This window comes from Lissotriton vulgaris, chromosome 11, assembly GCF_964263255.1.
Source record: "Lissotriton vulgaris chromosome 11, aLisVul1.2, whole genome shotgun sequence".
Lineage (NCBI taxonomy): Eukaryota > Metazoa > Chordata > Amphibia > Caudata > Salamandridae > Lissotriton > Lissotriton vulgaris.
Window position 1 is genome coordinate 364,563,101 of NC_141699.1, and position 27,436 is coordinate 364,590,536.

Here is a 27,436-nt window from a genome sequence, read left to right on the forward strand (position 1 = left end):
AGGAGAGAAGGGGAAGAGGCTACTGCCAGCAAATACTCTAGCCACATTCAATACAGGCCTTAAAAGTTGCATTAACAGTGAACCGATACTCAACCGCCAACAGACTCCACATATCTATACGAGCCTTGTTGCAATTAGAACTCCAAAGTAGGGTCCAGTCTCCAGGATTCTGGTAGAGTTCAGGTATTTGGGATCTTATGGCAAGCAGAGAAACTAAAATGTTATTTACATTGAAATGGATAATGTGGTTACCTATTCACTGACAAACTCATCCTTGTATTGTATGAACTCTGAGAAACAAGACGGTCGACTGGAAAAAAATTGCTGTAGCTTCTTGCCCCTCGTTTCAAATTCGTTGCGCTATAAAAAGTAAAAGGTGCGACAGAAAGGTATCTGTTTAAAAAAATGTGGATTTTCATTCAACGTACTACTACTCTAAGAAAGTACTGTGCTGTATTAGCGAATTAATCCTCAGCCAAATAAGAAGCACTATAAAATCACCTTGCTTTAAAGTAGGAAAAACAACGGTTTGTACAAAGTAGAAAGCCAGGTTAGATCTGCTGCCATTTCAACAATTTCACTAATTTATTGTATGTATTTTGCCTATGATTTACCATTCCCATTACCGCCTAAGTTTAAATAAAACTAGAAAATTGTGTAAATAATTCCAAAGTCTCGCAAAAAGACTCTGTTTCCCCTATACTTGCTTGCCACAGTGAAACTTATTTTACTGTGATCTTAACAGCGTGGAGATGTAGAGACTACTTAGGATAAATATTATTTTATTTGCTTGCTTCTCCAGTGAAAAAATGTAGCTACCCTATAATTGTATTTTAGTGCTGTGTTTTGCCCGATAGTTTTATTAGTAGTGGTCATCTTGAATTTTGCAGCTCATTTCAACCTCGTTCCCTTTAGTCAGATTGTTGTCCCCTCTTAAGCACAAGTAGCTAATACTCTTCTATTTTCTTTGAATTCTGATTCTTGCATTTATAATGAAATATCAAAGCTACAGGTATATAAAAGGTTTTGGAGGGGATTAACTACTTACAACTGACAAAGGACAATAACCATTGCGAGCTCTCTACCATCCCATTGCTGACAATGCAAGGAATATTCTTCAGAGGGTAGAATATGTAGCGTTGCGTCCATACACAAATAATAAAAGTAGACAAAGGACAAAAATAGGCTTCCTGGTAGCTGATGTTCACCTGCTTGTAAATATGGTGATCAGGTGATCATAAAGCATGCTGTCAGGGTTAACCCTCACACGATGTCCCATTCTACATCTGCACCATTACCTCTGACAGTTGCACTCATAAACTCTTCTGGGCCCACAGCTCTTCTCTCTAACATTTAAATCCTTTAATTTCAGGTACCCTCCATGGTTGAAAAAATGAAGTTGACTGTGTTGGACTGGTAAGTCGGCACCTTTATAACCCATACCTCAGTGGAAAGACTGAACTCAGGTACCTAGTTTTACAGAATTGGAGTGTTTTTACTTGAGAGAGAGAGAGAGAATACTGAATTTTAATCACATTGATGTTAACTAAACTTAATATTATGACACTCCATGGCTTTCAAAACGTCATGAAGAAAAATAGCATGTCATATTAAACAGTTTTTAGCCTCTACTAGGGAAGCATTCCATTGTCCCCTTAAAAACTGTGGCATTCCAAAAGCTATTAAAAACGTAAAAAGCAATAGCTTCTTTTTGCATATGTGTAGCTGGAACCGCTGAACGGAAATACACCAAATTTGGAAGAAAGCTAGATGTTGGTCCAGAAAGCGAGTTTTTTTGTGATTTGGTGTAAGTCCGTTCACTAGTTTCAGAGATATTTGTTAAAAAAAAATATAGATATCTGTAGATGCGAGTCCTTGCAGTGGACTTGAAGACGCGACAGGCTCCACCCCTATCAGCAAGAATGGTGTCAAGCACCATTCTATTTTGAATCGTAAATAATCTCATAGCCTGCATCTCGACAGACATATTAGCTGCAATGTCTGCCTCTGTATTTACTACTTTCTCCATTACTCTGGACAGTCTCCTAATAGCCCTACTGTTAAATATGGGACCCCAGAACGGCAGTAGACCCTTAGAAAAGCAGTCCATTACTGCAAAGAAGTATCAGTCTGATCCACATCCTCAACTTGGAGTGCCCTCCTTTGACGCTGTCCAGGCATTACAGCAAACCGACGATGAGTCTTATGATAGTCTGAGGGTGCTACATAGACAGGAGGAAGCAGGTAAGCCAGACAACAGACCCCACCCCAACCCTCAGGCAACCACAGGTATCCATTATCTCCACAAACAAAGTAAATATTTGGAGGAGTGACCAAAGAAGGACTAAAGAGCAAGTGAATCGAAGCAGTCACATTGCAAGAGCTATTCCCAACCTTTATAGGGCCCCTCCCTATGATACAGAAGAATGGTGAGGGCCCAACAACTACCAAAGGCACCAAAGAATGACTACTACTATTTGTCGCAGGAGGGTGTCTATATGCCAAAGAAGAATTCAGCTGTAGAAAACTCTCCCTGACTTTGTCAGTATCATTAGAAGTTACAAATCGTCCCACTTTCTTCGAACATGTATCCAGAAATGTCTGATCAAAACGTCCGTCAGTAAACAGCTGTCCAAGAGAAGGGGTGGGCATAGGGCGTACTCGCATGGTCAAAGTAGAGCCACTACTAGGTAATTTAGGATTTAGAAAATCGGGTTGTTGAAAGAATTTCACCATACCAATTAAGGTATACCATCCCACACAACTATTTACAGGCGTTAAAGGGAGTGCCATCAATCGATCCTTTTTGTAGGCAGCAGAAAGTAACAACCCACAAACCCAACAATCCGTCACATTATACACAGCATGGGCATGATGCAGAGTCTTGATAAAAACATTATCTCGGTAACCTTTCCGCAGACATTGTTCACCATAATCAACAGTAACCATATTGTGTTCAGGAGGGGCAGAAGGGGTAGGAATAAACATATGAACAGGGTAAGCTTCATCCAGAACAGTATCCCAAGAATTATTAAAAACACAATGACTAATATCACAATGGCCACAATGTTTCCTTTTGGAGGTAAAGCTAACCATGGAGAGTCCGGGTCTAATCTACGAGGGGCTGCAAAAGGCTGCTCCTCTTCAGGAGTGGGACGGCCAAAAGGGTACATATTCCCTAGCTAAAAGTCCAGAACTAAACTAAAGTAATCAAACAGTCACAGACACACCGCAGCTGGCCAAGGGGGTTCTTCACCCTCAGAAGGGATCTTCTCCTTGTGTCCGTTAAAGCCTCACAGGCAGGCTTCTATTGTTCATTCCCTAATCCCACGACGGAGTCGCACAGCTTTTGCAACTCAGGAGCACTTAATCCGGGCCCAGGCGCAATCCTAGTGTCCCATCTGACAATGTCTCGACAGTGCACCAGGGCTCTTCCAGCAGTCCGTCCCTAACACTTAACTATCCTTCGGCACAGGTCTCTTCTAAGTCCCTATCTCAGCCCTTCTTCCAGTGCTCAGTTCTCCTTCCTTCCCTTCCTGGGCCGCAGATTATAATGAGTGCTCCCCCGCACCTCTGGATCTGTGAACAGAATGGGGGGCTCAATGGCAAGGGACTTATCCGCTGATGTTTGCTCACTGTGATCAGGAGAGATCTCACCACCTGCAGTCGGAGTTGGCCTCTCCTCTTTCCGATCCGGCTCCTCATCCCTCAACAAGGCATCCGAGAAGGGTATATACCGAGGAACTACTTCACAGTCGTCATCAGCGACGCCTTTTCTCACCCATTTGTCATACGGCAGTGGCAGTGGGACGCGCTTCACATGGGATGCATGGGTCCACGCCTTGCGGCCTTGTATCCGGAGTGCGGTACGGGTGGTGAGGAGCACCTGCCTCGGCTCCGACCACCTTGGATCCAAGCAGGACTTCCGCTGGTACTTCTTGACAACAACCCAGTCCCCGGGTAGTATGGTGTGTCCTTCCCCCTCCGGCTGTGGCTTCAGGGTGTCTGCTACCTGCTGATGAACAGAACGGAGATCTTTAGTCAAAGCATACAGGTAATCTATCAACAAAGGGTATTCTATTTCTGAGAAACATTTAGGTCTGGGGACCCCCCACACGTTGGCTGGGTGGTCAAAAATAACTTCGTGAGGCGAGACACCTGTCAAGGATTTGACTGTCACTCTAGTGGAAAGTAAAGCCAGGGGAAGTGCATCCGGCCAACGTAACCCTCTACTCTCTTGTATCTTGGCCATCTTCAACTTCAACATCCCATTAAACCTTTCTACCAAACCCACAGCCTGGGGGTGTCGTGCTGCATGAAATTTTTGTGCTATCTGTAGCCCCTTACATATCAGTTCCATCAATTTAGCATAAAAGGATGTGCCATTGTCGCTCCAGATCACCCGGGGCAATCCATAGCGAGAGAAGTACTCCTTTATCAACATCTTAGCTGTTGAGCTAGCTGTACAATCCTTAGTTGGGAAAGCCTCCACCCATCTACTTAAAGAGCATACCGCCACCAGGACGTATTTGAGGTTGTTTACTCTTTCCATCTCAATATAATCCATTTGGATCACTTCAAAAGGGAAAGAAGGAGGGGCAAAATTTCCAACCAGGACAGGTGTTCCCTTTCCAGGATTATGTCTTAAACAAACCATGCACTGCTGCACTAAGGATGTTGCCATCTTGGAGATGTTCTTATTACTCCACACTGGATCTAGTAGTTTACAAATTCCCTTCGCACTAATGTGAGCCGGCCCATGAGCCACTGTCACCACTGGGAGGACATATGCGTCCGGTAGTAACCATCGTCTTTTGTCTGACATATCTGTCCAACATCAGGAACACAAAGAGAGTAAGGAGTTGCGTCCGTAGGTACTGGACGGGGAATACTCCTGATTCCCTGGTCAAGGATTTAGAGTGAACAATAGAAGGAGTATCACCCGATGAAGGGGATGAAGGTTTTTTCCAAATGAGGAAGCACTGTTCCTTTGTTAGTAAACCCCTCACTCACCACCTAGTGGTGACTTGCTTCATCATCGGGGCCCACCCAAGTGGCCTAGCGTCACTTGGGTGTGCTTCAACACCTGAGTTACAGTGGAGCAGGTAGTGAAGTGTGGGATGTAAACAAAAAAAGTGTGAGTGTTAAAATTGTCCTGGTTAATGCTTTCGTATAGATTTTAATAGAAAAGTAACTGGACAATGATAAAAATATTGGTGAGATAGTAGTAGGAGAGTTACGGTCTACATATCTCAGCTATGTGTTGGTCAACATGTTTCTACCATATGGGGCAATCCCCGGTATTCTTCAGGACCAAAACAAGGAAGTGGGAGGTGTGCGCCCCCTAAAAGACGCACCCTGTCCTAAATCCTTGGTCATCCAGAAGGAAAATATTCTTCTGGGCAGACACTCCTAAAATGTAGGGTGCCAAAAAACTGGAGGAGTACTCTAGTCGAGTTGCATCAAGCAGGAGGTAGGGGCTTCGTTGGTTGCAACATATTAGTTGATAGTAGCGAAGAAGGCGGTTCACCTACGTCTACCTGCCGCTGCTCGGGTACCCACCTAGCTGGTCCTGCCACAAACATCCGTGGGAGTTTCGTCCTAGCTGTCTCCTTAGCTGTCTCCTTAGCTGTCTGATCTGCAAATGCATTGCCCCTTCCTACATCATCTACCACCGCTTTGTGTGCACTACATTTGATCACAGCCAGTCGTCCGGGAAGTGTCAATGCTGTCAATAATCGTAATATCAACGGGCCATTCTGTATCTTTTGTCCGTGTGATGTCAAGAACCCCCTTTCTGCCCACAGTCGCCCATAACTATGAGCCACGCGGAAGGCGTATTGGCTGTCAGTGTTAATGTTCACGTCCAGTCCTTCACTCAATTCACACACTCGCATCAATGCTATTATTTCTGCAGCTTGGGCTGAGTGGTACGGGACCCTAGAAGTCTCCACCACTGTTTTTAATGTCGTGACTGCGTATGCTGCAGTTGAGGTCCCATCCGCAAGTTTAAAACAGGAACCATCAACATACAGTTCCCCGTCGGGCTCATCTAGGGGAGTATCCGTCAAATCTATTTGTCCCTTTGTGTCCTCTTCTGTCCGAAACAAACAATCATGGACTTCATTGTCCTTTTCATCTGAAGGGATGGGTAGCAATGTGGCTGGGTTCAGGGTAGCACATCTTTTAATCGTAACATGGGGTGCAAATAATGTGAGCTCATAACCAGTGAGACGAGCACTAGTCAAGTGCTGTGTCTGCGTTTTGTTCAATAAAGTGTCCACAGCATGCGGTACCATTACTGTGAGGTCAGAACCCAGCACGAGCCCCGCCGATTGTCTAATTGAGACCGCAGCAGCCGCTGTAGCCCTTAGACAGCTCGGCAACGCTCTCGCCACATTGTCAAGCATAGCGGAAAAATAAGCACAGGGTCTCTGTTTTCCGCCGAAACATTGAGTTAGGACAGACAACGCGCAACCTTCCGCCTCATGTACATAAAGCACAAAAGGCTTCTGGTAATCAGGAGTTCCCAAAACAGGCGCAGAACACAAAGCAGTTTTTAGTGACTCAAAAGCTTGTTGACATGCTGGAGTCCAGGGTAGGGGTTCGCGCACCTCTTTAGTAGTCAGGTACAGAAGGGGTTTGGTTAGGAAGGCATAATTAGGTATACACTGCCGACAATACGAAGTTATGCCCAAAAATGCGCGCACCTCTCGCTGCGTGTTAGGTACAGCCATGTTAGTTATCGCCTTAATGCGCTCCGGTGTCAACCTCCTCCCCTCCTTCGATAGGAGATGACCTAAGTAGGTAACCTCCTGTCGACAGTATTGGAATTTGGGAAGGGACACTTTATGTCCATTCCGAGTCAAATGATGCAACAACTTAACAGTAGCATCTCGACACCCATCTTCTGTGTCAGACGCTATCAAAAGATCGTCCACATATTGCAATAAAACATTGCCCTCTGGAAGTTCCAAATCATCCAATTGAGCCTTCAAAGCCTGACTATAAATGCTGGGGCTCTCAGTATAGCCTTGAGGAATTCTACAAAATCTGAAGCTTCGGCCAGCCAATGAGAATCCGAAGAGATGACGGCTGTCAGGATGTACCAGGATACTGAGGAAAGCATTCTTCAGATCCAGAACAGAGAAATATCTGGCGGTGGGAGGGATCATAGTCAGAATCGTGGTAATATCAGAGACCACTGGATATTGGGGCTCAACCACTTTATTAATGTGGCGCAAAACAATCACAAAACGATAAACATCAGGTGCACCATCACCTGTATTAGCAGAAGGTATTTTAAGAATCGGTAGAATGAGGCTATTGCAAATGTTAGAGGCTGTTTCTTCCAATACACCTGACTGTATCAAATCCTGTATTATTTGTAGCAAAGCCCTTTCCCCATCCCTGGATTTTTTATACTGCGGTATTCGGGGCAATCGAGCTCCCACTTTAACCTTGATGGACACGGGTTCAATATCCACCTTTCCCACATCAGTATCACTACTGGCCCACAATGTCTCTGGAATCCCCACAAACTCAGCTGGAAGAGGCTCATCTTTTGAGAAGCACTGTTGTGCACGCGCTACATTAGGACCCAAAGTGACGTACACACCGTCCGGGGAAAAGTAAATTGTAGAATGCAGTCTCTTCAAAAAAATCCAAACCCAACAAATTCTCACCGCAATTCGAAGTCAGAAGGAAAGGAGAGTCAATGGTGAAAGGACCAATGGTAAGCGTTAAAGGCTTAGAAATGGGGCTAATTACCGGAGTACCTGAAAACCCAACGGAAATATTATTCCTGCCAGACAGAGCCACCCCTGGGACCTGAGAACGTGCCACGGAACTTTTCATAGCACCCGTGTCCTCCAAAAATTTCCTTGGAGACCCCAACAAGACCGCAGTGACATACGGTCCTCGTTCATCAACATCCACAGAAACCGGTCCCATGCCCTGTCCTACGCTGTCCTAGTTATGGGAAAAACCAGTCATGTCATCCAAGGCGTATGCGTCATTGTAGTACTGGTTGTAGTACTGTCTGTCACTGTCATGGCCACCCTAAGTCTGAAAATGTTGCCGATCCCTCTCCCCATCAAAATGAATTCTCCCCGGTCGCCTGTCCTCACCACCTTGTCTGTCTCTATCATCTCTACGATATTCACCGCGACCCCTGCCTCTACCTTGTCCGACATTGGATCGAAGCTCCAGACAATCCTTCCACCAGTGTCCCTCCTTTTTACAGTTCGCACACTGATTCGGCCCCAGCCTCTCTCTTCTCTCTCCCCTTCCATAGCTACTTCCACCTCGACCTCCTACCATAGGTGGGGCTCCCCGTCCCCGACCCTTTGACACCTGCTGCAACAGCACTCTCGTCTTCAGATCCTTAGCTTTCTTTTCCTGCCTGTCTTTGTTCTCGTTCTCTCTATGTTCATAATACTGAGCCATACTTAAAATACCGGAGGGGGTGGACGTCGTCCACGTACTCTCCGATGCTTGCAATCTAGCCGCTATTTCTGGTAACAAGTTTGTTACAAACCTGTTCACAAAAAGTCGCAAACCCCCATCCTGAGAAAGATCCTGACCACTGAAATCCAAGAAGGCTTCTTCGAAACGAGTAAAAAAATCTGAAACCGCCTCATCCTTTTTCTGCTTACATGCAGTCAACTTATCCCAATCCACCTTCTTTGGAGGAATAAGGGAGTGCATAAATTTTATTATTCGCCCCCGTAATGCTAGGATCTCAGCTTTCGGTTTGTCTCCTGGTTTCCGTTCTTTATCCCAGTCCTTAAATTCCTCCCAAGTACCTCCCAATTCCTCCACATGATCTGTACCCTTCACCTGCCTCCACACGTCCGCCGGAACCAATAATCCCAAAAAATTTTTTATGTCAGCTAAAGTCATAACCGTCGAGGAAGCGGCTTCCGTCAATTCTTTATAATAAGCAGTCGGGTTTTTTCTAGAGTCAGGCAATTGCGCCTTCAGCGCCAACACCTCACTCGGTTTCCAGGGGGTATATACTCACTGTTCCTGGAAACGAGCTTCTACATGGGCTCTTATCACATTCTGAATCACTGGGTCTATCACTGCAGGCACTTCGGGATGAAAAATGGGGTGAACCTCCCGCATGGGGTGCACTCCGGAGAAGGCCCCTCCCACCGATGGCAGTTCATCTCTATATTCCAACAAAGTCCGCAGATTCTATAATACATCCTTTAATCTAGTATTAGCCCTATAGGCTCTGTCCTTAATGTCATAAAGAACCCGAGGTGCCGTTCCACCAAAACCCTGTTCCCACAGCGCTATCAACGTTGTTGACATATGCCACAATGCATGCTGCTGCATCAGAGGTTCATAATACTTCATTGTGAACCAGATATCTTCCAACACGTAAATAGGATTCCTGGCCCACTGACAAGCCTGATTAGCCACCATCGTTTTTTCGTCCAACCCAACTGTAGAGCGTGTAAGCAATTTGCGTACTTGTGTAAATAACCCACTTCCGGCACTCCGAGTCGGGGTCGTCAACTCACTTTGGGGGGTAGCACCAGCAGAGACAGTGGGAAGTGCAGAAGAGATCACAGAAGGGGCAGGTGGGCTCGCGGCAAAGAAAGAAACCAGAGGCGCGGTCACGGAAGAAGCGACAGAAGACAATGTTTGTTCAACATCTTTCAACAAAACAGGGGCCGAAAACAGAGGAAGTGGTGGTGCCGACCAGGGGCGCAACAACCGTTTGTGGAACTGAACCCATCTAAGGGGAAGCAGAATCTGTCAGCACGGGGTACAAGGATTGTGGAGCGTACGGGGGAGGGGGTCGGGCATTCAAAATGTCCTCCATCTCATCTCGCTCTTCTTCTCTTACTACATAGCTTTTATCTGTCTGCAACCTATGGAGTCTGTCTGCGCGCTCAATCTGCTGCTCGTTCTCTTTCTTAGTATACTCTCTCTCCTTTTGTGCCATCGTCTGCGCTGCTCTCTTCTGAGCCAACTTCTCCTCTCTCATCTGTCCTTCCCTTACTTCCTTTTGCCAGACTCTCAAAGAGTCGAACATACTCTGGCGGCTGCGCTTAGCAAACAACCTATCCTGCAAATAATCTAGTTTCGCCACATCAAAAGAACCAGTCAACGGCCATTGCAAATCTACATTATCCTTGGTATATTTATGCCACAAGGTGTTGAACAAAATAGGGGTCAATCCATGCTTAACATACATCTCGAAATTAGGTGAGCCCTCCACCGGGGCGGGTTGGCTCTCAGCCAATCTAGTGTCTGAAGTGCCGAGGAAGCACCCGAGGCACCGCAGCTTACTGAAACGCGGCATCTTCACCCACTCAATCACACACCAACACAAAATTCACACTTACCTTTTCACCAACACCCAATCACTACTAGAACACACACACATATATATATATTCACGCTTCCTATGCATCGAAATCCCTACCAAACACATGTTACCAAAAATGGGACAAGGCCCGTCGACCAAGGCCTGGAGAACCTGGACCCTACCGCAGACCGAACCGTATACTAACTGTCCTGAGGTTGGAGGACACATCCGCTACCCGGGCGGCACTACAGATTGCTGCTCACTTTACCACCGGAGACCCAGGACCTGCTCCCAACAAACCACACACACTAGGGGTTCGGGTGAGTCCCTGAATCTGCCCGCAATGAGCCACTCCTCCACTGCAGTACCACCCGGTCGGATGACCACAAACAAACGTCCACCCAACCTCCGCCAAGTCTGTCAGAGCACTACTCGCACTCTGAGTTCCCCGGAGCACACTAGCCCCAGGAGCGCACCGGCTCCTTCAACCACTAGAGACACACCGGTCTCGTAGACACACCGGTCCCTCAGAGCATCCCAGCTCCCTCAATCAACAGTCGGACCACTCACCTTCTGTACGCGGTACCGACCTCTATCGTTCTCCACCACCGGCTGCTGGGACCAACACGTTCAGCTCCAAAGTTCCGCCTTCCGGACCCCGGCGCAGGATCATGAACCGGGACCTCTCCCGATCAGCAGGGTGGGGCAGCGCTGCGAGAACCAAGCTCGGCATCAAAGTGGGTACCCAGACCCACTGTGCCGACCAGAGGGTCCCAGGCCTTCTGCTACCCACTTATGAGTGAGAAAGATCCTTATCGCGGAGTGCCTGTTCGGGCGCCATCTGATAAGCGTGGCTCAAATCCACCCGAGTGACTTACCGCACTCACCTAGAATTACCAAGTAAGAAGTCAGCCGGACAGAGGAGAAGAAGTAACAAAGTATTTTATTAGGCCACAAACTCCCATATTAGAGGGCCCTGTCCGACCTCACCCCTAAGAGTGTGCCGAGAGGACTGACTCATCTCATCACAGCAATACATTATAACATGGTACAGCAGAGTAGAACACGCTCATACTGGAAAAGTACTGGACCCCAAAAAGGGCGAACAATGGCCTCACACAAGAGGCATCTGCACCTGCAATAGCAACATTTGGTTATCTCTGCCCAAGGCCACAGAGCCGGGCCTCAGCATCTCCAGCGCATGAGAATATTACTGATTAGGGGTTTGTTGCCAGTTTCTGTCACAGTTAGCTAAGAAACGAAAACTGCTGCATTCAGGGTTTTTCCTATTCCTACGGGAGGGGGGATGAGCGAGTGCGACTCGCACACAGAGAGAAGCACCCAAAATGGTGGCACACAGGCTAAGCTAAGAAAACTAAGAAAACTAGATATCATTACATGCATAAATGAATATCAAAATGGAGAATACAAAGGTAAATCCGTAAATGAGTACATCATTAGTTAGGCACATCATGCTAACTCATATATGTAAATGTAAGTGGGTGGGGCATCGGAAAATGAAACCTATCAAGGTTCCTGCTGAAATTTGATTGGCTGCTAAAATTTCAACCAGGAAGTGTTGGCATCCATCTTGGGACTCAACTTGAATCCGAGTCCCACAAAAAAAGTAAGAAATAAAAAAAAGGGGGCAGGGTAGTAATACCCTGACCCCGGGATATGGTGGGGGTTGCAACAGGGACCCGCACTGTGCAGACCCCCATATGAAATTGCAGCTAAATTAGCAAATTTAGCGGCGCAAAAACTCACATTTTGCTGGAAAGTGTTTTAAATGTATCAGCATTTTTGCAGTGATTTAATTTGCTACAGTTTCTCATTTCCTCTAAGTTAAACCACTCTGCTTTGTGCCATAGCTACCGGTGTTTGATGTCAGGTTTAAATAATTATTTTAGTGGTTCAACCTAACAAGGGTTTTTGATTATTGTGGTGGATACTTACCCAGCTCAACTAATTCTCCAATTTCTTATAGTCGTGTTTTGGGTGTTGGGTGGCAGGATGTAGGATAATATTTTGGGTGATGGTGAAGGGGGCGCCGCTGCCATGGGTGGATGAGAGCCGATTGCAGGCTCTACTTCATTTTTGGTGAAAATGTGTTGGAGTGCCTTGGGTGGAGGAGTGGTGACTGGGGCCTGCTGCAGCCCCAACTTTCTCTTGGAAGGGTGGTTGTGGTATGGAAAGGGCAGAACAGAACAGCAGGTTATCTCTAACCTTACTGCCATTAGAACCTTTGGGTCGAATCTGTGCTATAAAAAAAAAGAAAAAACTCACATTTTATGGACACTTATGTAAAAATTCTGCAATATTTGTACTTTTACAAAAGTGACGGTCTCGTAATTGTTTTTGCAAATCGCGACATGGCTATATCCAGGTGGCGTATTTTCCGACAATAAATTACATTTTAAACGTTCTTCTTCTGTTGCTTCCGACTGGGGCATGACATCTCTTCTGGAGATGAAAACTGTTAACGAACCACCACCCTGACTCATCAACCCAAGGCTGCAGCAGTGAGCTCACTGATTAAAACAGAATTAATGCAAAGGTATACTAGTTGTCAGAAATGGGGTCTCTAGTTAACAGTGGTTTGCAGCCTGTCCAAGTAGGGACCCTTGCTTCTAGTCAGGATAAAGGAGATTACACACGTAAAATAACCCTTGCTCACCCCTTGGTAGTTTGGCAAGAGGAGCCAGGCTTACCCTAGAGGCAATGTGTAAAGTATTTGCACATAAACAGGTAGTAATACAGTGAAAACACCACACCGGTATAGAAAAATAACCAATTTTTATATAAGTAGTTCAGAACCAAAACGATAAAAATCCAACATACACAGTTAAACAAGCATTGGCATAGCCAATAGGTCTCGCCTTTGGGACCTTATAAGTGTTTCGTTATCCAGCACAAATTCCTTGATGCAACAACATTAACTGTTACATGGCTAAACACTTATAAGGTCCCAAAGAAGTGGTGTTGCTCACTGGTTAGAGGCGGCAGACCCGGGAGCAGAGGACGGCCCAGGACCAGGGTCAGCGGACTCGATAATTCTCACCTCGGTGCCTACTCTAACCAGAGATCACACTCGGCAACACTGGGCATTAGCTTGCCTCATCTCCACAACGGCCCCCCACATACGCCGGGGATGCCTGGTTTCACCTTGGAGATACCCAGTTGGGACCATCTCACAGGGAAAGCCAGGACGGGTTCCCCAGCGGTCTATAGCGCAGAGATACTCCTTCGAGAGTCGATTCTAGCACGTTAGAGACCCGCAAATAAATTAAATGAAAGGCAAGACCTATTGGCTATGCCAGCGCTAGTTTTTGCTATTTCCGATGGCTTGTTTCCCTGCCGGGGCAACAGCAGTTCATGCCCGGGCTGGACGGTTCTTCTGCAACCATAGGGCCCCCACGAAGGACAGAGAAGCCGAACAGTCTTGTGCTATGGGGAGAAGCACCAGAGAATTTAGACAGCGATTAGGAGTAAAGAATTTTTTCTTGTTTTTCTGATGGTTTTGCCAAGCCCAACAGTTACTTTCCAGGCGGAGAGCCGCTTCTCTCCTCTGGGGCACGGGGATAGATGCAAGGGGTAACAATCATGTCAACAGGTCTCAACCAACTAAAACTTCAATTGATGCATATAAAATGCAACCATATCCCACTCATTAGTGGCTTGCAACGTGCAGTAATGTGCCAGCCATCGCCTGGCGCGACAGTATTGGAGCTCACCTCCAAACCTAATGCCCTACCCTAAAGCAGCTCACTCATAATACTCACCTAAACCAACCCTCCTCAAACCATGCCCAAGAGAGCAGATTCTTACTACTCTATCCCCTAAAGCACGGTGGGCCCCCTAAGTGGTATGAAAACACGGCTGTACCTCCCATGGGCACTAGAAATCGCTACACACATCTACTAGTCTGTGCCTAGGACGAGGAGAAATACCCTTTTTCCGCTAAGTTTCTCATCTATCACAACCTCACAAGGTGGTGGTTATTTCAAGTTCATCAGAAACTCATAGCAGCTTGAATGCCATAATCAGAGTAAACTGGGTCTTTGATTCCTGCTCAGCAAGATCTTGCATGTCACCAGAAGCCCTGTGTTCGAGTTCTGGCCTTCACTTTGGCAAACTATTGAACTCTGGGAAATGTATTCATGATTTAGTTCACCTGAACCGATTACAGCAACACACCTGAAAACAATGACTTGTAAAAGGAAAGTCTAAGACAGAAATATGGTCCCTGATAACATGGGTGTCATCTGGTAACCACAGGGGAGAGTTAGCCAGAGGAGGCAGCAAGGGGTCAGCCCTCATTGATGGAGCTGTGCTTAACATGAGGCCTCTGCTTGCACACTTCCTGTCCTAACGAAGTACCTATGGCCCGCGGGGGCTGTTTATATGTGGGCCACATATTTTCAAAATTCTGGGTTTTCAGGTTTCCAGAATGGCTCCCCCCATGCAAGATGGTGTTAAAGACTTTATGGAGCAATGTGCCCCAAATAATAGGTTATGCTTCGAACAGATCGCCTGGGAGCTTGTCTAGGCCCGGGGCTTTCCAACTCTGCAGCGAGTTTATGGCCATGATGGATTCATCTATAGTTATATTGTCTCCATCTAGTAATTCAAATCCCTGAAAATCCGTATATGTGCCTAGATTATGTAAGAGCCCCTGGGCTACATAAAGATCCCCAAAATATTCCTCCCACACAAGGGGCTGGATGTGGAAATCTGTTTTCGTCTCTAGGTTATGTGACCCCTTCGAGAGAAGGTGCCAGAAAAGTTGGCTATTATGTTTTGCAGAATCTAGGAGCATGCTCCACTTTTCAGGCTCCCAGTCCCTTTTTGCCTTCTTTTGAGTAGATTTGTATGACTTTCTGCAGCTTTTGACATCTGCAGGAGACTTCCATTTCTCTGCTTCAAATAAGTAATCCCTGGCTTTTTTGCAGACCTCATTATACCAAGGCGCTGTTTTCCGCTTTGATAAAGAACACCGTTTATAAAAGAGGGGTCTTATATTTGAAATCAACTTCAAGAAAGAGGTCATAACTTCTGGCCCTATGGTGGAGGCACCTAAGACTATTAAAGTCTGCTCTACATCTCTGTATATTTTAGGGAGTGCAGTTGGATCAGCTAAGATATGGGGCCACTTGACTCTTCTGTTGTAATTAGTAGGGGTGACTGCAGTGCTCTCAACCCTGGGATGGCCATGCGATAAAGGTAGACCTTTTCATCGTAAGAGAAAGGGCGTTGTGATCGCTGTCATCCCGGGTTAAGACAACCATATCTTTGAACCTAGACCAAAGGTCGAGATCGACTAAAATATAAACGATCCGAGACGTTGTCGCCCCTCTTTCAAAAGTGTGACAAGCTCCTTTATCAGAGTATGTCCGACCATTGCAGGCTCTTACCCCAAATGCAATAGTGAGTGACAAAATTTGTTGTCCCACTCTAATGCATTTCTTAATTAGTGGTATATGAAGTGTTGGAATCCCCCTGGCCATATCATCGCCTGAGATAAGATCCTGTATGTAATCAACCGGCTCAAAAGTAGTATTAAAGTCTCCGGCGATTATCAGTCGGTGACTCTCCGGGGCTGACTCTAGATAATCAGTCAGGATTGTAATTGTCCTCGATGGGCTGTGTGGGCTGGTAAACCGGTTATAGATGTTAAAAAGTCTAACCTTCACACTCTCCTTCCCCAATATTAGTTCTGGCCCAAGTATTTAATCTGAGTTGAGATCTATAACCTTGATTGTACATACCAACGAGTTTTTAACCCAGATTAAGAGGCCACCAGCTGGACGACCAGCTGCTGGCTGTTTGGCTTCAATACTATAAGTGGTAAAACCTACACTATCTTGGACTTTATACCCGCTATATTCCAGGATAGGATTTAGAAGTCAAGGGGGTCAACGAAAGATTCCTGTATATGCCCTGTGTTGTTAGTGACCCCTCCTGGGAACAGTTGGTATTGGGGATAAATGTTATTTGTTACCCGATCACTAGAGACGGGATCACTGCTAGTGCATGTGAGAAGTTGGCCTGGTATATGATGTTCACAGAGTTCGAGATACAGCACAAGTTACTCAATAAGCATACTATAAGTTGCACAAATACAATTCTGCCCTAGGGGCCTCTTGAACCATATACTAAGTGAGTGGTATAAGAACCACTTCAGGAAAGGTGAGTGTGCCTAGGGCCTAGGAAATCGCTGGGGCTACACTGAACAACCAAGGGATTGGAAGTAGGAGGCCCACAGGAGGCGTGTGCAGTGTCTAAACACACAAGCAAGTTACCATAGAGTTATAATGGAAACGTAAAAGTTACAAAGTAGTAGATTTTGGACACTTCCGGACGAACTACAGTAAAACCCTTTAAAACTAGGACACTTAGATAGTTAAGACTCACAGGAGCACCGGAGTACTTGAGTTACCTCACCTTAGGGAAGCCGGGTGCATAGGTATTCTTTTGTGTCGGGTTTCGTCTCTGTTTCCTATGGAGAGCTGCAAGAAAGTGCTGCAGGCGACCAGGAGAAAAGTGTCTGGGTGGATCCAAGGGTGGATCGGAGTAGGGAAGAACCTGAAAGCAGAGGGGATGGAGTCTGGGGCACTAGCCGTGACCAGGAAGGAACCAGGCGATGTCGAGCTGCAATCAGGTGAGGAGGTGAAGCTTGTCTGTGCAGCCACAAGGACCAGGAAGCGTCGACGACGACCAGGAGCTGGATTCGAGCTGTCCCAAGATGGATCTAGTTGACTGCGGTGTCGGTATCCAGATTGGACCCAACAAGCCTTGCCAAACGCAATCCACGCAGGATGGGAAGATTGGCTTCAGTTCAGACCAGCAAGGTCTGGGGAGCTTCTTCTTCACAGGGAAGCTGGAGAAAGCCCGGAGCAACCAGGCAAGTGGTGTAGTTTCACAAAGAAGTCTTCAGGGGGCTCACTCTTTTTGAGTAGCCGTGCGCTATACAAAAGAATAAATAACATAACATAACATAGCCAACGGGCTAGCAACCGGGAAGACGCGGTGAGCTGAAATGCAGGCGCAAGCCCCACGCGGCACTCGTGGAGTGTGGAGGGTTGAGCTTCGGTGCAAATGCTGCTCAGTCTGAGGCTTCTCAAACCCCAATGCACAACTTCGAGGGTACCTCAGAAGCAGCACAAGTAGCAAATAGCAGGAATTCCAGGATGTCCGGTCCCACGTCTCTCGTGTCCGCCATGGGTCTCAGCTTTGCTGTGGATGTGGGTCGGAGTCTGAGAAGTCTGGAAGTCCAGTTCCTGAGTCGCTAAGTCTTCGGGTTCCGGCGAGAGCGTCGACAATGCAAACCGGAAAGTTACTGGTGGTGCCTGTTTGCACAGGGTGGTCACTCCTTGACCACAAGGGAGATGTCTTCAGTCTTCCAGTCGATATGGAACTTTGAAGGTCCAAGAGTTTCTTTCAGAGTTTCTTTCCAGGATAATCTAATATCTCTAGACACAGCTCCTATCTTTATACTTAACTAAGGGGCTGGATTATCTGCTAGGTCCCTCCTATGGGTGGAACCTGAGAAGGGGGTCGTTACACCCCTTTCTCTTTGTCCAGTTTCGCGCCAGAGCTGGGGCTGGAGTGCTCAAGCAACTGGTTTGAACCAGGCTATGGATGGAGCACCTTGTGTGCCCCAGGCAGTGTCTGGAAAAGCATCTTTCCATTGAACCCACCCTGCCCCAATCCACTACAGGCTGTCTGGGTAGGTGCTAGCACCTCCTTCTACAGGAAACCTATTGTCCAGGCCTCCCTTGCCGGAGCTTCGTCTAGCAGCAGGAAGTCAGACTCGTGTCTGTCCCAGCAGCATCCATTTTGTGCTGCTGAGGCTCTGTTTAACTGGCGGGGGGGGGGGTAGTATTCCCAAGTGTTTGACACCTTACACAACATCTTTTGATAAAGCCAAACCAAAGTTAGCATTAAACGCGAGGATTATAATGCACTTAAGAGTATATGGTATGGCTATATCATAGAACAGCTATAAGCACATGGTTCGGAAAGCTGCAGACGGGCTCAGCTCATGCTAGAGCACCATCTCACATAAAACCAAGCACTCTGCCTTCAGGATTGTCAAGGCCTGCCATAGGAGTGATTTATAGGTATATATGTGTCTATATATAAGGGTAGATATAGGAATACTATATCTAAGCAAGGGGTGATTTCACCACCTTGCCCAAGCTGAGTGATCAGCCTGTGGTGTCAGTTTGGATGGCCAGCCAGGGGTGGCATAATTCATGCTGCAGCCCCTGGTAGGCCTTGGATGCACCTATGCCCTGGGTACCAATGGTACACTATACAGGGGCTCACAAGGTGACCCAATCCCCAATTAGGTATGTACCTAAAGTACATGGAGTCCATTTTACAGAGAGAGCAGATAGCATGGGGCCCTGAAAAGCAGGATCCAGGCCAACTAGGTCAAAAACTAGCTAAACACCATTCAAAAAGTTGGGATAACCATATAGTCAGATATCCACCCTCCTACCCATTGCTCCTGACTTCTTAGACTTTTAAGACCTTCATATTCCTCAAGATTGCAGTGACATCTTAGAAAAATCACGAGCCCAAAGCACATTGAAGACTTATAGTCTTAAATGGGAGAGGTTTTGCTGTTGGTGTGACTCTAACAGTATACACCCGATAGAAGCTCCTGCAGAGAAGATTCTTCCTTATCTGCTACATCTGTCTCGCTCTGGGCTCTCTTTTTCATCAATAAAAGTCCATCTAGCCGCACTATCCAGGTTCAGGAAAGTGGCTAACATTCCCTCACTATGTTCGTCCTCTTTAATCAAACAGTTCATGAGAGGTCTTTTCCCGAGCTTATCCTCCGGTTAGTCCTCCTCCACCGGAATTGGAACTCAATACGGTTCTCTCACAACTGATGAAACATCCATTCGAACCCATTCACAAAGCCGACCTCAAGTATCTCACATGGAAGGTCGCCCTACTTCTAGCTTTAACATCTGCCAGAAGAGTAAGTGAAATTCATGCATTCACTATTAAAGAACCTTTCCTGCATTTCTCTAAGGATTATGTCACTCTTCGAACTAATCCAACATTTATACCTAAAGTACCATCACAGTTCCATTTAAATGAACCTGTGAAGTTGAGAGCTTTCTTTCCAAATCCTACTACACCGGCAGATAGAACACTACATTCTTTGGACATCATACGATGTTTAAAATTCTACCTAAAAGGGACAAAAACCTTCAGGAAATCTGATCAATTATTTGTGGCTTACGGTCAAACCACACTGGTTGCAGCAGTCACAAAAGCTACAATCTCTAGGTGGATAGCTTCCGCAATCCATTTCTGCCATATCAAATCAAACAGACACCTACTGAGAAAGGTCAAGGCTCACTCCACAAGAGCTGTGGCAGCGTCTACAGCGTTGTTTGCAGGGGGTGACGCTGGAAAATATCTGCTGTGCTGCGACATGGAAGAATGTCCACACGTTTACGAGACATTACTGCCTGCAATCAATCAAGAGGATGCAGCAGTTTGTCAGGCTGTCTTACGACACTTGTTTCTTTAAAAACAGCTTCAGGTAACCTGTGTTCTTTAATTTTATATTTACAAAGAGGTTTCAATGTATATATATATATATATATATTGAAGCTCCAGGTTGCCCGCAGGTCCGGACGCACTCCGCCAGCGGCGAGCTTCAAGCTTTGAAAAGGTAGGACTGCCACTGCATTCCGATATGCTCTTGGCTGTGTCGATGTTGGCCTGACGCGTTTCTGAGCTTTCCGCTCTCATCAGAGGCTCGACAATTTCACGTGCCGCTTCTGACACGCCCTCTCAGTTGCCATTGGTAGGCCGCCTGTCGGTGTTTGCTGGGCCATGTAGTTCGTGTCAGAGATACATTTCAAAACCCTGGATGGGCCTCGGAATGGGTGACAGTCTTGAATCCTGAAACCAGCTGGCTCACAATTCGAGCTCCTCATGATTCGAAGCCCTGTGACCCCCTCTGTTCCCGGGGTGGTGCAGTCCCTTACGGCCGGGCGGCCGCGTGTAATATTGAAGCTCCAGGTTGCCCGCAGGTCCGGACGCACTCCGCCAGCGGCGAGCTTCAAGCTTTGAAAAGGTAGGACTGCCACTGCATTCCGATATGCTCTTGGCTGTGTCGATGTTGGCCTGACGCGTTTCTGAGCTTTCCGCTCTCATCAGAGGCTCGACAATTTCACGTGCCGCTTCTGACACGCCCTCTCAGTTGCCATTGGTAGGCCGCCTGTCGGTGTTTGCTGGGCCATGTAGTTCGTGTCAGAGATACATTTCAAAACCCTGGATGGGCCTCGGAATGGGTGACAGTCTTGAATCCTGAAACCAGCTGGCTCACAATTCGAGCTCCTCATGATTCGAAGCCCTGTGACCCCCTCTGTTCCCGGGGTGGTGCAGTCCCTTACGGCCGGGCGGCCGCGTGTAATATTGAAGCTCCAGGTTGCCCGCAGGTCCGGACGCACTCCGCCAGCGGCGAGCTTCAAGCTTTGAAAAGGTAGGACTGCCACTGCATTCCGATATGCTCTTGGCTGTGTCGATGTTGGCCTGACGCGTTTCTGAGCTTTCCGCTCTCATCAGAGGCTCGACAATTTCACGTGCCGCTTCTGACACGCCCTCTCAGTTGCCATTGGTAGGCCGCCTGTCGGTGTTTGCTGGGCCATGTAGTTCGTGTCAGAGATACATTTCAAAACCCTGGATGGGCCTCGGAATGGGTGACAGTCTACATCGACACAGCCAAGAGCATATCGGAATGCAGTGGCAGTCCTACCTTTTCAAAGCTTGAAGCTCGCCGCTGGCGGAGTGCGTCCGGACCTGCGGGCAACCTGGAGCTTCAATATTACACGCGGCCGCCCGGCCGTAAGGGACTGCACCACCCCGGGAACAGAGGGGGTCACAGGGCTTCGAATCATGAGGAGCTCGAATTGTGAGCCAGCTGGTTTCAGGATTCAAGACTGTCACCCTTCCCGAGGCCCATCCAGGTTTTTGAAATGTATCTCTGACACGAACTACATGGCCCAGCAAACACCGACAGGCGGCCTACCAATGGCAACTGAGAGGGCGTGTCAGAAGCGGCACGTGAAATTGTCGAGCCTCTGATGAGAGCGGAAAGCTCAGAAACGCGTCAGGCCAACATCGACACAGCCAAGAGCATATCGGAATGCAGTGGCAGTCCTACCTTTTCAAAGCTTGAAGCTCGCCGCTGGCGGAGTGCGTCCGGACATGCGGGCAACCTGGAGCTTCAATATTACACGCGGCCGCCCGGCCGTAAGGGACTGCACCACCCCGGGAACAGAGGGGGTCACAGGGCTTCGAATCATGAGGAGCTCGAATTGTGAGCCAGCTGGTTTCAGGATTCAAGACTGTCACCCATTCCGAGGCCCATCCAGGGTTTTGAAATGTATCTCTGACACGAACTACATGGCCCAGCAAACACCGACAGGCGGCCTACCAATGGCAACTGAGAGGGCGTGTCAGAAGCGGCATGTGAAATTGTCGAGCCTCTGATGAGAGCGGAAAGCTCAGAAACGCGTCAGGCCAACATCGACACAGCCAAGAGCATATCGGAATGCAGTGGCAGTCCTACCTTTTCAAAGCTTGAAGCAATATTACACGCGGCCGCCCGGCCGTAAGGGACTGCACCACCCCGGGAACAGAGGGGGTCACAGGGCTTCGAATCATGAGGAGCTCGAATTGTGAGCCAGCTGGTTTCAGGATTCAAGACTGTCACCCATTCCGAGGCCCATCCAGGGTTTTGAAATGTATCTCTGACACGAACTACATGGTCCAGCAAACACCGACAGGCGGCCTACCAATGGCAACTGAGAGGGCGTGTCAGAAGCGGCACGTGAAATTGTCGAGCCTCTGATGAGAGCGGAAAGCTCAGAAACGCGTCAGGCCAACATCGACACAGCCAAGAGCATATCGGAATGCAGTGGCAGTCCTACCTTTTCAAAGCTTGAAGCTCGCCGCTGGCGGAGTGCGTCCGGACCTGCGGGCAACCTGGAGCTTCAATATTACACGCGGCCGCCCGGCCGTAAGGGACTGCACCACCCCGGGAACAGAGGGGGTCACAGGGCTTCGAATCATGAGGAGCTCGAATTGTGAGCCAGCTGGTTTCAGGATTCAAGACTGTCACCCATTCCGAGGCCCATCCAGGGTTTTGAAATGTATCTCTGACACGAACTACATGGCCCAGCAAACACCGACAGGCGGCCTACCAATGGCAACTGAGAGGGCGTGTCAGAAGCGGCACGTGAAATTGTCGAGCCTCTGATGAGAGCGGAAAGCTCAGAAACGCGTCAGGCCAACATCGACACAGCCAAGAGCATATCGGAATGCAGTGGCAGTCCTACCTTTTCAAAGCTTGAAGCTCGCCGCTGGCGGAGTGCGTCCGGACCTGCGGGCAACCTGGAGCTTCAATATTACACGCGGCCGCCCGGTCGTAAGGGACTGCACCACCCCGGGAACAGAGGGGGTCACAGGGCTTCGAATCATGAGGAGCTCGAATTGTGAGCCAGCTGGTTTCAGGATTCAAGACTGTCACCCATTCCGAGGCCCATCCAGGGTTTTGAAATGTATCTCTGACACGAACTACATGGCCCAGCAAACACCGACAGGCGGCCTACCAATGGCAACTGAGAGGGCGTGTCAGAAGCGGCACGTGAAATTGTCGAGCCTCTGATGAGAGCGGAAAGCTCAGAAACGCGTCAGGCCAACATCGACACAGCCAAGAGCATATCGGAATGCAGTGGCAGTCCTACCTTTTCAAAGCTTGAAGCTCGCCGCTGGCGGAGTGCGTCCGGACCTGCGGGCAACCTGGAGCTTCAATATTACACGCGGCCGCCCGGCCGTAAGGGACTGCACCACCCCGGGAACAGAGGGGGTCACAGGGCTTCGAATCATGAGGAGCTCGAATTGTGAGCCAGCTGGTTTCAGGATTCAAGACTGTCACCCATTCCGAGGCCCATCCAGGGTTTTGAAATGTATCTCTGACACGAACTACATGGCCCAGCAAACACCGACAGGCGGCCTACCAATGGCAACTGAGAGGGCGTGTCAGAAGTGGCACGTGAAATTGTCGAGCCTCTGATGAGAGCGGAAAGCTCAGAAACGCGTCAGGCCAACATCGACACAGCCAAGAGCATATCGGAATGCAGTGGCAGTCCTACCTTTTCAAAGCTTGAAGCTCGCCGCTGGCGGAGTGCGTCCGGACCTGCGGGCAACCTGGAGCTTCAATATATATATATATATATACAATATACAATGTATTTTAAGGTGTGTATATATATATATATATATATATATATATATATATATATATATATATATATATATATATATATATATATATATATATCCACAATAACACCTCTCCGCTGAAAAAAGGTGAGAAGCCACACGGGGAAAACCTGTTGGAGGCTTTTTTAATGAAGACAATGCGGCACAATGCATTTCGGCGCAACAAGCGCCTTCCTCAGATGCCAAATGAAACACAGTCTCTAATGTCCCACACCTTTAACTGCGTCCTGGTGTGCTCCCATTCGTCAAGGAACACCTCCCCTTGATCACATGTCCGCATACCTGCTGTAGCGCGATGGAAAGACTACAGGTCCCAGAGTTCTTTGTGTTGGGACTGGCTTTGCTGGGGGAAAAGAAAGTTTTGATGACCACAATAGTAAGTTTAGTTGCCTTACTCTTGTTTATTATTAATAATGAGGTAGCTGGGAGTTTATCAGTACAAGTCTCCCACCATCAGCAACCGACTCTTACCTGGCATACTGCTTGCTACAGTGATTCAGGCATGTGAATCTATGAAAGATACCCCAATACTGGATAAGAAAACAAGTTACTTACCTGTAACTTCGGATATCCAGTATTGGTATCTTTCATAGATTCACATGCACGCACTGTCCTCCCCAGAGAGTCAGTTCTCTATTTTGGGATACTCATTTCCCACTTGTGCTAACAAAAATCTGAGGCGAACTGGCTCTCCAGAGAGTGTTCTAGAGGGTGCTAAATGCTGATTGGTTGGACAAAGACTTTGGTCTTTTTAGCATAATGCTGTAGATAGGCTACTAGGATTTAGACCTCAGGCCTTTTTCTTAGGGCCCATACAATAGTTTACCTTTGGCACTGCTTTTTTATTTACCGTGGGACTCCCGCCTCGGGACGGGGAATGATTCAGGCATGTGAATCTCTGAAAGATACCAATACTGGATAACCGAAGTTACAGGTAAGTAACTTGTTTTCACACACACACACACACACACACACACATAAACAAACATACACACACAAACACACACACACACATATACATATATGTATGTATGTGTGTGTGTATATATATATATATATATATATATATATATATATATATATATATATATATATATATATATATATATATATATATATATATATATATATATATACCTCATGTTTGTAATACCACAAATCATTCCCACAGGAATCTTCTTCGTACTTAAACCACTACAATCCATTCCTAACCAGAGGTTGCAGTTCAACTGCTATTTCTATTACTCCTCCCTTTCTCCAGGGTTTTTTGTGTATATTTTATCGTTACAATTGGCAAAAATTACATTTCCCTCAGGTTGTTTAGACGACTCTGCATCCGACCGACAGTGTACGATGCAGAAACTGTGCCATTGCGATGTTGACTGGGGTAGGAGAGGCGCCTTTGACTGGTGCAGCCGACGTCAATGTCGTAGTCGGTTGGTCAAACACCTGCGTTGTAAGCAAAAATTCTGAAGGACTGCAAACCTGTGCCAAAGCAGAGCAGGCTGACGTCGACTGGCGCCGACCCAATGACTCTTATGGCCAAACTATCCCTGAGGACAAACCCTCCGACGGCATCCCATACACCTCTTTGGGGCGTAAATGAGCTCCAGAGGGAGATTGGGTCCCAAAGACAAGGTGCAAAGAATCATAATATTCCCTCATCCGGGCCATCGACACATCTGCTCCTGGAAATACGGGGAGATGTGGAACAGAGTAGCGTACGTTCGCCTCAACGGTTGAGTGAGAAGAGCCATGGGAGATGGAGCCTCCTAGTGGTGAAGTTCGAGAATGCTGCAACTACATCAGACTTCAACTACTTCAGACTTCACCGGTGAACGATGTCCCCCAGACTAGCTCCTGGTCCTAAGTTGATCCAGCTAACGCTCTTTCTGAGATGACTAATAACGTGGCCAGAAAATCTCAGAGGACCATGACACCCACGCTGCCATCAACTTCAAGCAGCGCGCTTTAAGTGCCTTCTGTTTCAGCTTTTGGCAGGTGCCGCCATCCTCAGTGTTGTAGTGTTCACCCAAACACCACATAAATGTTTTATGCAGGTCCGTCACCGGCATCTGTCGGCTACAAGACCCACACGGTTTGAAATCTAAAGACATAGACGAAGGGCACACTGTTCCACTGACAACAAAGTGTTGAAGCAGGTCAAAAATTTGACCAGAAGTACCACTTCTCCAGATCCGCTTTACAGCGCAGAAAAGAAGAAATTGGTGTCTGCGCACCGGAGGGGACTTATATGGCTCCACTGATGTCATCACAGAGCCGCACAACGCCTTCCCTGGCACGCCGGAGTACTGCTGAAAAATTTCCGTATCCAGACTGGCACCTTGAGAGAATTCAAAGTGAAAGAATCTGCGACTGGACATGTCTCTACCAGAAATTACATTACCGAAGGTAAGTAACATTTACGTTAAGCTGGTGCCAAGACACCCCCAGCAGAGGTACTGAGAGCCTCAATATGGGACCCAAACTCCAGCCAGTGAGATGGAGTGGCTCAGAGACATGAATTGTAAGATTTGTTAGGACATGTCTGCAGGGAATCCTTTAAGTTCTGGTCATTTTCTTCAACATTGACCTTATCTTTCAGAGGATTTTTTTCTTCACCTTCAGTGCTGAAGTTAGGCTCATTCTGCCCCTTTTGTGGCTGGGTGACTAAACCTGGGAATATGGGTATAGACAGAGGTGAAACTCCCTCTTAATATATATATATTTTTTAAGCCATTAGCAGCGTGTAGGGCGAGGAATATGATTTTAGAAGACTCCTACACAAAATTTAATTATTGCCTCGATAAAGTGGGTCATGTTCGAAAAGACTGCACCATCTGTGAACTATTTAGCACAAAGGCTTTCAACTACAGAGAAAGTAACCTTCCTCGAATCCTGAATGCTGACTCTCAGGCAAGTCTCAGTGGGGAGAACCTCTCTGCACTTGTCATCAAAGGCGAAGAAGTAAAAGTTAAAACTTGTCTGTTCTAAGTATCTAGTCACTGACTCCTTAACATGTACTGCGCTGTTGGACAGACCCTCTGCACCTGCCATGAATATGTTGAATTCTGGTGGCTTTAGTATTCCATCAAACAACAAATAAAGGGTCCACACTCTAATCAGTAAGGCTGAGCCTAATATAACCAAACTACAAGAAAATGCCAATACTGATAACTCACTAAAATGTTACTTCATTAGTGCCTAGAGCAAATCTATAGCACCATTACGCCATCTTTTGCTTAATTTGAATGTATTCAAACAAAACACTTTGGGCCAGATGTAGGTGGCCAAATACCGGTCGGTAACGGCCGATTTCGGCCGTTACCGACCGGTATTTGTAGTTTTAGATGTAGGGGGCTAAAAAATTACAGATTCGGTAAATTTACCGAATTGGTAAATTTACTGATTGTGTAAATTACCGATTTGGTAAATTTACCGAATCGGTGAATCTACATGTAGGTGGCACTGAAAACAGTGCCACAGGCCCTTAAGAATTTGTTATTTACCACGAAATAATATTTTGTGGTAAATAACGAATTCCAGTGTACATACACATCTGTGCATGTACACCTGTGCCATGTGACACACATACATGCCCTTAGGGCATGTATGTGTGACACATGGCACACAAGCCAGAATCAGGGGTGCAACAGGGTGTCAAAGTGACACCCTGTCCCCCTTGACAATTCGGTAATTACCGAATCATACCGATTCGATATAAACGACCAAATTATTTCCTACATCTCATTTACTGAATCTAGAATACCGAATCGGTAAAATTCGGTA

The 27,436-nt window shown here is 47.1% G+C and overlaps 1 protein-coding gene across 1 annotated transcript in view; it reads left to right on the forward strand.

Annotated features, from left to right (window-relative positions):
* LOC147679783 (myoferlin-like) overlaps positions 1 to 27,436 on the forward strand; it is a 1,922,797-nt gene that overhangs the window by 1,628,023 nt on the left and 267,338 nt on the right. The window contains exon 15 of the mRNA XM_086942477.1: positions 1,373 to 1,416. Coding sequence (XP_086798603.1) covers positions 1,373 to 1,416 — 44 coding nt within the window. The remainder of the gene's footprint in view (positions 1 to 1,372; positions 1,417 to 27,436) is intronic.